The 13,613-nt window shown below is 36.0% G+C and overlaps 1 protein-coding gene across 3 annotated transcripts in view; it reads right to left on the reverse strand.

Annotated features, from left to right (window-relative positions):
- Window positions 1-13,613, reverse strand: part of TRPC1 (transient receptor potential cation channel subfamily C member 1) — a gene marked incomplete at its 5' end in the record, with an annotated part of 62,226 nt that overhangs the window by 22,218 nt on the left and 26,395 nt on the right. For 2 of the 3 annotated variants that reach the window (XM_082839134.1, XM_082839132.1), the window contains 3 exons: window positions 5,733-6,069; window positions 10,375-10,570; window positions 12,775-12,906. In XM_082839134.1, the coding sequence (XP_082695260.1) occupies window positions 5,733-6,069; window positions 10,375-10,570; window positions 12,775-12,906 (665 nt within the window). Of the gene's footprint in view, window positions 1-5,732; window positions 6,070-7,863; window positions 8,112-10,374; window positions 10,571-12,774; window positions 12,907-13,613 lie in introns of those variants that run through there. The other variant, XM_082839133.1, reaches the window with a different exon arrangement.

Consider the following 13,613-nt stretch of genomic DNA (forward strand, 5'->3'; position numbering starts at 1 on the left):
CACTATCTTCTCTGGCCTGAATTACTGAAATAGCCTAGTCTCCCTGCTTCTACCCTGTTCTCCCTAAAATCTATTCTCAACATGACAATCAGAGTAACCCTTTTAAAACGCAAGTGCTACTTCTCTCCTCAAAACACTGTAGTAACCCCCAGAGGAGAAAGAATTAACTGCAGGACAGAACTCTTTTCCCATGGGAAGAAAATCTCATGTTATCATCTATTTAAGTGTTGCCTTGGAAACATACTACATTAAGAAAAATATGGAAGGTCAGCTGTGTTCAAGATTGTTATAAAAACAACCACTGATTGGGAAACTGCATCTGGACTGGAGGACTATGAGTGGACTCATAGACCCTAAAAGTATACCCAACCAGGACTATATAAAAACATGTTGAGAAGCACAGGCCTCAGCTTCTCTGTGTGATGTCTCTCTTAATGTAAAGTGTGCATGTAGTGGGAGCTACATTCTGAGGCTTTCTAAGATATCCTGCTGGTTTTATAAGAAATCCTGGTAGATTTCAGGCTTCTTTGGCTGGGGTAGCCCATACCCATGAATATGGCCTCATTCCACACAACTGAGTGTGCTCCTATGGGGCTGGGAAGCAGCCCCGTCTTTTGTAAGAACTGCCAATAAAGATATATTTGAAGCTGTCATGCTGACGTGCTCTATTTCCTGTCTTCTATCTTCCAAAGGTAAGTAAATCTGGTGCCAGGTTTTTGCCTATCGTGTCCGGCGAGTGCGAATGTTAATGAGAACCTAAGACCACCGCTGCTGACTGCAGAGTAGGCATTGCACCTTCCCTTACAGCTCATTTTATTCAGAGTCAAAACCAAATTCCCTACAATGGTCTACAAGGCCCTACATTACCTCTTCTCTCTGATCTCCTCTCCTATCAATCTTTCCCTCCACTACTGGCCTCCTTGCTTCCTTGCTGTTCTCTGAACACACAAGACTCCTGCCTTAGGGCCTTTACATGGGCTCTTCCCTCTGGCTGGAAGCTCCTCACCCAGATATCCATTTGGCTAACTCCCTCACTTTGCATCTTTGCTCACCACCTACTCTGATCATCCTATTTAAAACTGCAAACCCCGTGCCCCTCACTCCCAATCCCCCAACTCTTCTTTCTTTTCCCTTAGTACTTATCACTTTTAAACAATGGATATAGTTTACTTATTATGTCTATTATTAACTGACTACCTTCCTCCCACTTCGGGTAAACTCTTCAAGGGTAAGAATCTTTGTTTTATCAACCAATGTCCTATATAGTGGCTGATACACAGTGGGTGCTCAAAAATTTGCTCAGTGAATAAATATACATAAATAAAAACCAACTGAACCAAATAACTCCCTTCCCCTTCTTTGGCCAGAAGTTTCTCCATAGTTTTATATTCCTGGGAGTAACAGAGAACAGTACTACAATCAAGAATAGCTTTATGACACATTCTTCCACTAAGGATTTTTTGTTGTTTTTTTTTAAAACAGTGAGCGGGCCCCTCACTGTTGTGGCCTCTCCCGTTGCGGAAAACAGGCTCTGGACGCGCAGGCTCGGCGGCCATGGCTCACGGGCCCAGCTGCTCCGCGGCATGTGGGATCTTCCCATACCAGGGCACGAACCCGTGTCGCCTGCGTCGGCAGGCGGACTCTCAACCACTGCGCCCCCAGGGAAGCCCCACTAAGTTATTTTTAAGGAGAATGTAAAGTGACAAAAGAACAGAGTGCTACAACCTAAATATGGATGAAGATCAAGTTAAGCCAATCAGAATCATCCTCTGACTTACCAGTGTACAGAGTAAGTCCCCTGGAAAACACATGAAGTATTCTCAAAATATCTGTTCGTAACATCTTAATTATACAGTACCCATATTTTATGTAGAAAAACATTTTGAAATATTTGCAGGTCTGACAGGGAAAACAGTTTTTAAAAATTCCACTTGGATGAGCTTCTATTTAAAATGAATAGATAAAAACTAACCAAAAATGTTAAGCCAAATCGTTTACATTTTATTAACCCAAACACTGTAACAGTAGAACACTAAGCCAAGAAAGATGCTTACAGAAATAAGTGTTTTATTTCTGTAAAATGTAATATTATACCTAAAGGGAACGCTTGACAAAAATTACAACATGAATTGGAGAAGATTTTGATCAAGAAAGGCAGACATATGAAAGAATATTAAGTACCACTGACAGTTTCCCAGCTCCTGTGCAATATCCCACACCAAAGTGAAGCTAATACACTTGATGTATTTCACATTTCTGAGCTGGATTGGAAGAACACAATAATTTTAAACTATTATAAGCAATGCAATCACTACACAATCAATGGACTACATTTTGGGGTCCTTTTTTGTTGTTTTTTAGAGTTAGCTAAGATTAGCAAACCGTAATCCCATCATTCTGGGAATTCCTCGAGGCTTGCTCCTAGGTCCTCTCTTCTTCTCATCTTATACTTTCTCAAGTGTCTCATGTGTGCCCAGTTTCATCTACAACATATATGCAGATTATTTGCATACTGCTAACTCAAGCTTAAACTTCTTCTTGAGCTCTAGACAATGATATCCAATTGTCTGACTGACATCTCTTTTGAGTTTCTCGAAGGCTTTTCAACTTCAACATACCCAAAACCACACTCAGGATCTACTCTTTCACAAATCCCCAAACCTAGTACTCTTCTAGAATACTTAGGTTGCTTAATAATTTCCTCCTCCCCCACTTCATATATATATATATATATATATATATATATATATATATATATGTATATATACACACACATTTATTTATTTATTTCCATGTCCTACTGGCTTTACTTTGTAAATATCTCTCGAATCTGTTTCCTTCTCTTTCTATGGCAACAGGCATCAGTCCAAGGCACCATCAGCTTTCATCTAGAGTACTGCAACAGGCTCCTTATCGGTCTCCCTCCACCTACTCTTGCCGCAGCCCTTCCTCCCAACCCGTTCTCTATGCTGTAGCCAGAACGATCTTTTCAACATGAAAATCTGATCATGTCACCCACCTACTTAAAAACGCCAGTGGTTTTCCACTGCTCTTAGTATAAAGTCAAAATTACTTAATATGGCCAACAAGGCTGTCCAAGGTCTAGTATAACATCCACTTCTATAGTTCCCTCTCAAATCCCACTTCCCTTGTCCTCCTGCCTCCAGCCTTTACGCAGTCCCTTCTTTGCGCCATGCTCTCTCTTGCCACAGGGCCCCTGAATGTAACTTTTACATCAGCCTAGAATATTTTTCTCTCCCAATTCTCCTACAATACCTTTCTTTCCCAATTCTCCAAGTGGACTCCTATTTATCCTTTAAATCTTAGCTTATCACTTCTTCAAGATAGACTTTCCAACCCCCAATGCCCTTATAAAATGCTTGCTCTCCTAGCTCCATGACCTTTACTTAGTAGTACTTAACTCATGTAATTTTTTATTTTATCTGTGTGATTTTCAAGTTATTGGGTGTTTTTCTTTTAAACAATAATTAGACCATAAGCTCCATGAGTGTTGGGCCATATCTGTTTCTGCCTGTGCTTGGACAAAGTAGGTAGACAACATTTCAAAATATACATTTCTGTAAGGGCTCTTCTATTATATTCCAATGGTAAAAAATTAAGTAAATGGATACCATTAATATTCTGTGGATTCATCAACACATTGTTTTCTTTTTTTCTACCTTGCTTTTCATAATTTACCCCTACTTTTTTCCTGGAGGGCTAAGGAAAAGAACAGGAAACAAATATACAGAAGCCAGGCATTGTGAGTCAGAAGTCCCTGTGCTCACTGCATGAAAAAGTAAATTGAACCAAGGAGTGACTTTAAACAAGTAGGCAAATGATTCCTACATGTTTCCTTAGAGCAAGTTCAGATCTATATATTTAAGGAAGTCAGAGTGATCTAAAGACATAACAGGTTCAGAAAACATCCTTGGCAAGGTTTATTCGTATCTGTTTCAAAGCAGAAGCTGTGCTGAGAAAAGAAAAATACTTCCAGGAATTTTAATGGCATAATTCATACTGCACTCTTCTACTGAGACAGAATATGTTTAGAAAATTAATAATATTGTGTGTGTGTGTGTGTGTGTGTGTGTGTGTGTGTGTGTGTGTGTGTGTTCAGGGCCATTGTGATTAGAAAAGAGTAGCCACAGTTTTACCATTTGTTGTGAAATTCAGTGACAGCAGCAATATTTATGCTATCCAAGGAGTGGTATGACTCTCTGACTTCAGTGAGTTTTTACTCACTGCTAAGAAATATAAACTTTACTTCTTATACAGACTTGGCTACAGACGTTCATTTTACAAAACAAAGAAAATATTTTTTCACTCTCACTACTATTTAAACAATAGATTATAGATAAATAATATAAATTTCCCCTTTTTTATGACTAAGGTATATATTAGAATCTTTCAGAAGTAGTTTAAATAAAGGGGAAAAGTGCTTCTAAGAGATTCCTTTCAGCCTAACCTACTCAATTAAAAATACAAACAAATTTCACATTGAAAAGATCTACAACAATGCAATTTGGAGTCAAATATGATAAAGTATAAATTATTTCCTAAATTAAAATATTAAATTTTAGATAAGATAGTGGAAATATCAGAAACATGAAAATATTAACAAGAAATTATTTAATTCTCTTTAGCCTAAAGTTCAAATGTGTATTATTTTTACTGTATCTACCTAATTTTAAACATTAATGCATAACTCTGATGTAAGATCAAGTTACTTGAAATGAACTGATTTCCAAATAAAAATAAAAATCCCAAAATACACTTTTATATCTGAAGAACTAAAAGTGAGCACTGTACATTAACTCTTCTTAAATTATTTAATAACTGAAACAGTCAAGAACATATTAATCAATCAGTGCTTCATAACATAGAAAAGAATAAATTTCAGTATTCCTTTTACTCTATAGCAAATAGTAAAGAAAAAAAAAAAAGGTGGGAAATGCTGAGGTTAAAAACAAGGTTGAAGATCCAGAGGGAAATAATAAAGGGGATGTCATTAAAAGACCATAAATAGACAATGTAATTATACCTCAACTTCCCTCCTCCTCCCACCTCTCCCGAAAAGGGCAAGGGCAGTAAAAACTGCAGAAGATCATTAAAATATTTATGATACATCATAATACTTATAAAAAAAACAATTTTTAGAAAATAAAATGTCTTTTTTTTTTTTTAAACTGTCACTTCTAAAGAGATCTGGCTGTCATTACAAAGAACTGATTTATAGAGTGAGTCACCAGGGAATGTTTTATCTATATAATGTAACATGTAACTATAAAAGTTCATAGGTTCTTAAAAGAAAAGCTAATGATATAATAAAACAAAATAGTTAACTCTTAAAATGCAACCGAGTATAAAATGTATTATTACATTTCAAAATACCTAAGAAAATGTTCATATTCTTATAACAAAAAAATTCATCAGCAAAATTTGTTTTTCTGTTTTAACAATCATGAACAATTTTAGCAACTGAGAAAGAATTTTTAACTTCCATGTAATTAAGTAATATTAAGAGATCTGCTTCCTTATCATCAAGTTCAAGAACATTTATCTTTTAAAAAAAATGTTAGTTACGTCTTCAATGATCATGGAAGCATTCAAATTCTTCCTGTATAAACAGTGTAAAATTACAAGTTGAAGGCAGCTTATAATGCCACCAAGCAAGGGAGAATTAATGGGCTAAATAAAGGCAGAACTTTTTAAACTAACTTGATACTTACCAATAATCCACAGTATAAGAAGATAGTCTATTCTTTCAAGGGCTGGCCCCATTGTGTTTTTCTTATCTTCATTGTAGACAAGAGAGTATAGGTTTAATAATAGCAGAAATGTAAAATATGATGCTCCATGAATAATAAATTTCATAAAAGGTGTGTGAATAATTCTGCCAAACTGAGATTTGGGAGCTATCAAATAACAAAGTGACAAAACTGGCCAAAACATGCCAACTGTCAACACAGTCATTATCTTCTTACAGGTAGGCTTACGTCGGTAACCTGACATCTGTCCAAACCAAACAGTGTTCAGGAACTGCTGACAGTTGGACTGGGAGACAAACTGAAAATGAAGCACACACATATAAAAAAAGTAAAATATAACTTGTAAATACGATCTGATAGTACTATTATTTAATTGATAGTCAAAGTTTTAATAATAGTTTGAAATCAATTCTATACAGTCCAGTTCTTTTTGTTTTGTTTTCTTACGTGTAATAAAAGAGTGTGGTGGTTAAGAGCATAGACTCTGGAGCCAGATTACCTAGATTCAAATCCAGGCTCTGCCACTTACTTACTAAATGACCTTGAGCAAGTTTTTAAATCTCTCTAAGCCTCAAATTCCCCATCTATAAAATGGGGATAATAATAGTATCTAGTCATACACTTGTTATGAGGATTAAATATAAAGCTCTTAGAATAGTGCCTGGTCATAGCATGCACTATATAAATATTAGTGATTATTACTAGCCTACTCAGCCATTTCAAAACGTTTAACTTATAAAAACTCATAACAGTGTTTATGAAATTTCAAAATTAACAAGCACAATCCACAGAAAGAGACTTCAGCGTAGAAAAACTGATGATTTCAGTTACAAGAAACCAAGATGGCAAGATAGCAAAGCAATTAAAGTCTAAACATCAGATATTTCTATGCTCCACGAAAACACTGAGAATTTCTTAAAATGTATTAAAGATACTCTTAAATCTTCTTAAAATGGAATTCTATGTGAGAAGAAAAGGAAAAATATTCCCAAATAAGAGGAAAATTCTAGTTCAAGTATAGAAATGAATTTACCAAAGTTTACAAAGCTTTTTAGTTTACAAAATTCAGAAGCAATATTTTCCCAATATAATGCTCACGTTGTGAAGTATAAGTTAAGGATTCTGATAACTCTGGACACAATAATGTAATCAGGTTTGAAATCACCGAAGTAAAGCACAAGTGATCATAATATCATTCAGATATTAAATAATATTTGGTCAATGTCCTGTTTTAAAATGATTTATCCCAAGAAAGAATATAATATAGAATGCAACACTGTAGTTTAAAAAAGTAGACAGAGTTTTGTTGTTGTTTATTGTGCTTATCAAGAAATTTCCTAATATATTAATGTGCTTATCAAGAAATTTCCTAATATATTAATACTATACCTATTTTTGGCAGTTAAATCTTCATTATTTATCCTTCTGCTTAGATTCCAGTGTTGTTAGGGAATCGTAATTTGTCCCTCAAGAGGAAATATCAGGGAGGAAAACAGCTTTTCTTCCCACCAACTACCCAGTTTAGTAGCATCCCAAACTTAGTGGTTTCATCCTTCCCCCGAGTATCAAAGCAATCTCAGGCGTGACTGCTGCCCTTGCCATTCCTCTATATAATGATGATTTAATTAACAGTAATGTTAAATATGTAATTGGAAGGACAAATTTTCAATTGGAGATGTTCTAAGTCTGTGGTGGTTTTAAAACATAGACACAAATTCTTTGATACTCCTCTCATCAATAGGTGGGCTACCAATATTACCTACCCTTCAATTCAACAAGCTTATGATTGCTTTAACCAGTAGATTCTGGAAGAAGTGATGCTATGTGACTTCTGAAGGTAGGTCTTAAAAGGCCATTCAGCTTCCACCTTATTTGAGAAACACTTGCTCTTGGAGCCAAAAGCTGGCAGGTAAAAAGTCCTACTACCCTGAAGCCACCATGCTGTGAAGACCAGGCTACATGTAGGCACTCCGGTCAGCCCTCAGAGGCTACTCAGACCATCCCCCTGCAGCCAGCCCACCGTGAAAGCCATGCCCCTCCAAGGTTCCAGTCTTAGGTTCTTAGGAGACCCACCCTCTATGGACCCACCCACCTGCGGACCCAGCCCACTCAGAGCTCCCTGTTTGAATCCTCAACTGCTGCTCAGGCACCAGACATATGAGTGAAGAAGCCTCTCGAATGATTGTAGCCCCCCATCATTTGAGCTATCTCCAGCTGAGTCCTTGACATGGAGAGGCAGAGACAAATCAGCCTTGCTGTGTCCTTTCCTAATTCTTGACCTAAAGAACCCAAGAGCATAATAAAATGATCATGAAATTACTACAAAATGACCATGAAATATTGTTTTATGCCACTAAGTATCACAGTAGTTTGTTATTCAGGATGTATGACTTGAACAAAGTCTACCAACTATTTGGAAAAATATTATCCTCCCCTTTGATTATTTTTAGAATTCTAGTTTAAAAAACTAATTTACATTTTCATTAATTCTTAAAATTACAGAGTATCTTCCTTCCAACTAAAAATATTACCACTACTTCTTTTTCCTTTTCTCTACTCTTCTTTAGAATGGAACACCTGGTTATCCTCTGTGAGTTCTTCAGGGAAATACATATATATATCATTAGGAAACTGCCTCTTAGTTTTTTTCTTCCCTTACCAGGATAATCTTGGTTCTTTCCACCTTTCTTTGACGTTCTTTTGCCAAGCACTTAAGTTGGTTTTGTATCTTTGTTATATCTTCATTCTATCATTTTCTAGTATTTTGTGTCTATTTTAGGTTGTGCAACACATAAGTAAATAAATTAACATAAGATCTAGTCAAAATGTATGTTAGGGGAAGATTACATCAGGGTTCCTATTTTCTCTGTTTCTACATATACATATTAGCATTTATTTCCTTTTAAAGCCATATAGGTATGTTGCTGATTTATAATCTTACAGCTACACTGATCCAAATTCTTGTACTTAATTTTTTTTTTCCTATAAATGGTCTACCTTAAGCAAGAACGCTGCAGTACTAGAAAAATTATAGGATTTGAAGCCAGAGATCTAGATAAGAAATATAATATTGGGGTTATTTTATTTTATTATTTGTTTAACATCTTTATTGGAGTATAATTGCTTTACAATGGTGTGTTAGCTTCTGCTTTATAATCTAGGTAATTTTTTTTTTTTTTTGCGGTACGCGGGCCTCTCACTGTTGTGGCCTCTCCCGTTGCGGAGCACAGGCTCCGGACGCGCAGGCTCAGCGGCCATGGCTCACGGGCCCAGCCGCTCCGCGGCATGTGGGATCTTCCCGGACCGGGGCACGCACCCGTGTCCCCTGCATCGGCAGGCGGACTCTCAACCACTGCGCCACCAGGGAAGCCCAATCTAGGTAATTTTAAAGTAAACATCTTATAATTCCTTTATCAATCTCCTGAGTCACAAAGCTATTGGGAGGCTCAAACTGTCAACCAAGATAATCAAAAACTCTGTCCCGGGCTTCCCTGGTGGCGCAGTGGTTGAGAGTCCGCCTGCCGATGCAGGGGACACGGGTTCGTGCCCCAGTTCGGGAAGATCCCACATGCCGCAGAGCGGCTGGGCCCGTGAGCCATGGCCGCTGAGCCTGCGCGTCCGGAGCCTGTGCTCCGCAACGGGAGAGGCCACAACAGTGAGAGGCCCACATACCGGTTAAAAAACAAAAACAAAAAAACAAAAAAAAAAACTCTTTCCCTAGCACCAAAGGTCCTATATCTTGCCTTCTACCATAATCTGTTTGGGGCCCCATTTTTATATTAATATAAATTTGATAAGCAAGTTTTATTCCAATATCTATGTTGATAGTAAGAATAATGGGTCTTAGAAGAAATACCTTAAAAGTACCATTTACCAACACCCTCTACTGAACATCATTATCTACATATAAATATCCAGGTCTAATAAATTATCTCAAAAAATGAAGTTAAAAATGCATACCTTCCTTCTTCAAGTTCCTGGATCATGTGCATGTGAGTGTATGGGGAGTAGAAATAGGTATTTCCCTTAATAGGAAGGGATGATGCCAGAGAGCCAGATTCAACTTAGTTATCATAGCATACGTCTCTCCACCTTTGGGTTTCACAATGAATTAACAAATAAGAATAAGGAACATAATATCTGATATTTTATTTTTAAACAGAAAGGCCCTATTACTATAGAAAGGACTACTTATAAGCGATCAATAATACAAACGCATGACAGACAAAACACAAGATGGAAACTTCATTAGGAAGGCGTTTACTCTACAGGATCTTACCTGCATAGCTACTATATAGCAAAAACATTACATTAACATCCATATTATTATTATTAATGTTAATTGTTAAAAATAATAGCAACTACCATTTATTGAGTACTTGCTTAATGCTTATACTCATTGTACTAAACTCTAAATATATATATCTTTAATTAATTCTTAAAACTAAAGCTCAGACAGGTTCAATAACTTTCCCACGGACACACAGTTTTTATGAAGCAGAACTAGGATCTCAACCTAGATGTATTGCTCCAAAGCCTTTGTTCTGAGCCACCAGACTACTGTGGAGGAAATAATTTAAATATATCACAGAAAACCTCATACCTCCTTTTGGTTATATTTGATAGCAAGTTTTAGACGACTTAAATTCATTCTTTCTTCTAGTAGTCCCCGTTTGTCAAGAGGCTCATCACTAGATGTATGGTTTAGGATAACTTCTAATTCGCGAGAATTCCGGGCTTGTGCAAGCAAATCTTTAGCAAACATTTTACATTGCCGGGCTAGTTCCTCATAATCATTCCTGCAAAGTGCAACAGTCTATTATTAGAAATGTCACTTCCATCTTCTAATTAAGCTGTTTTCACTAGAACATTTTTTACTCAGTAACATTTTAATTCTGATACTGCTACACAACATCTTTTGTGCTGATAGTCAAAGGAACCTACTGGTGCATAAATTCTCCATAGCTTTGGGGAAAATTGTAACACAATTCTGTTCTCTGTGTTCACACTGATAACCTTAGGTAAGCACAATGTTTTCTTACATATACTGATATTCCTAGAAGTTCTGATAATATTTGTCAACCAGCTCTTCACTTAACTCATTTGCCCTCATTCTATAATAGTTTTGTATAAAGCTTCCTTTTATATTATTTATCTAAACAATAGATAGTAATATCTTGATGCTATCCAATAAATATTATTATATAATTTTTAACTGGAAGTTTTTTCAAGGATAGTCTACAACATGTTTATGCTACTTCTGATATTAAAATAGTATTGTTTCATTTTTAAAGTGCTCATTTAAACAAAATTCAAGTTAGAAAGAAAACTACTGAAACATACCTAGTACAGAATTCTCTTTCAGAATCACTATTCCTTGAAAGTTAGGACTTACCTGCTCATTAAAGGTAAGCCTAAATCACTTCTGAGTAACTAAGAAGTTTTAGTAGATAATTCTTTTTAAAATATCAATTACATTAAGCTTATGCCTGAGTGGAACAACTTAAGAATAAAGTTAGAAATAAATAATTATGAATTAATTGGGGTTATATTTCAGAAAATAATTTTTCATTCAGTTTTTTTAAAGGGAAAGGAAGGGAAAATAGGGAGATTTCCCATTGATTAATTTTTTTTTTCCAATGGGATTTTCCATGAACTGGCTGCATAGAATTATAACTCAAGGAATTAAAAAGTTTTCCTCACCAGCTAACATTTTTTCATCCATTCTTGCCACTTACTATGTAACCAAAATTATCTAAGAATAAGTAGTTGAATTTCTTTTTTAAAAAAATAAATTTATTTATTTATTTATTTATCTTTGGCTGCGTTTCTGCATACAGGCTTTCTCTAGTTGTGGTGAGCGGGGGCTACTCTTCGTTGCATTGCGCAGGCTTCTCACCGTGGTGGCTTCTCTTGTTGCGGAGCATGGGCTCTAGGCATGCGGGCTTCAGTAGTTGTGGTGCACAGGCTTAGCTGCTCTGCAGCATGTGGGATCTTCCCGGACCAGGGATCGAAACCATGTCCCCTGCATTGGCAGGTGGATTCTTAACCAATGCGCCACCAGGGAAGCCCAGTAGTTGAATTAACAAACAACATATTACCTACCTCTTGGTCTAGGAATCTAATTGCAGTCTAATCAATTTTATGTCCACATGCTATGTTTCTCCTACTAGAAAATCTCACCAAACAGTGAAAAGGGACAAAGTCTGGGTGTGTGGAATGTACCTGACATACAGAAAGCATTCTATATGCTTCTGAAAGTTATGAAGGATCGGGCTCCAAGGATGATTACAGAATCTAGGAATGAAGGGAGTAGGACAGAGAGCAGTTATAAATAAGTTTTTTCTTGCTTAAGGCTACCATTCCCACTACTCTTCACACTGCCTTAGAATGCCTCCGGCAATGCTGAACAAAGTAGGGATTTAAGGGTGGTGGAAGAGTGGAAGAAGGAAGATGGGGAAGGAGTGACGTAAGTGGTACTGGGGTCTATTCCACTGAGGGAAAAGGAAAATCCCAAGTATGTGGCAGCAAGGTTTGGTCATTTTGGATCAAATGTAGATAAATAAATGATAATTTGGCCTATGAAAAAACTCAGGCTGAAAATATTCTGGAAAACAAAAAGATAATTTACAATTTCCAGGGCTTCCCTGGTGGCGCAGTGGTTAATAATCCGCCTGCCAATGCAGGGGACATGGGTTCGAACCCTGGTCCGGGAAGATCCCAAATGCCGCGGAGCAACTAAACCCGTGTGCCACAACTACTGAGCCTGCACTCTAGAGCCCGTGAGCCACAACTACCGAGCCCATGTGCTGCAACTACTGAAGCTCATGCACCTAGAGCCCATGCTCTGCAACAAGAGAAGCCACTGCATTGCAATGAAGAGTAGCCTCCGCTCACCACAACTAGAGAAAGCCTGTGCACAGCAACGAAGAACCAACACAGCCAAAAGTAAATAAATAAAATAAATTTTTTAAAAAAATTTACAATTTCCATTCATTCCCACCTGAATTCCACCTCCACAAGGCTTAGTTCTTTTAAATCAGCACTAAGTTCAAATGCTCGCAGAATTGGATCCTCCTCTGTTAACATTATTAAAGCTGGACTGGCCAAGCAGCGATATATATCAAGACGAAACCTGTGATAAAATTTGATTCCATAATGTAAAACAAATTTATTAGATAAATATGATCATTATCTTTAGCCTATAATTTTCATAAATTTAAAGTATTATAAAATTAAAAGAAAATAAAACAACTATAAAATACTTATTATAAGATAACCTGCATAAAAAGAAAAAGACTTAAAAATAAATATTTTGAAATATAAATATTGCAATTTTTTATATCTACTGCTTATAAAGAAATTGTTTTAGTATTTGTTTTCATAGATTCAAAACTTTGTATCCTTCAATTCAATTTAATTAAAAAATTTCTATTCCTGAACTCAGTATTATTTTAAATGAAATATGTTAATAACTAATACATTTTGAATATGATATGGATGATCATTAAATTTTCCTTCCCCAGTGATAAGTTTACTTTAATATACTACATATATATAACACATGACTCATTCAACCAGGTTATTTTTGAAAGACCTTTCAAATCTTAAGAATGATTTGAATGAAATTTGAATGAAATCATTGATTTATGTCTAACCTCTAACTAATAGAAAAGTACTCCCTTTACCTTCCGTAAACTAATTAATGTTTATAATCAATATCTAAATAGGAACCAAGTCAGAAAAATTTTGCTATAATTCTTTCATTTATAAATATATAATTCTTAATTTAAAATTTGGTAGGTATTATATAAATATTCTTTCTTTTAAATACAAATTTAA

Source organism: Leucopleurus acutus, assembly GCF_964270905.1.
Source record: "Leucopleurus acutus genome assembly, chromosome: 5".
NCBI classification, from domain to species: Eukaryota; Metazoa; Chordata; class Mammalia; order Artiodactyla; family Delphinidae; genus Leucopleurus; species Leucopleurus acutus.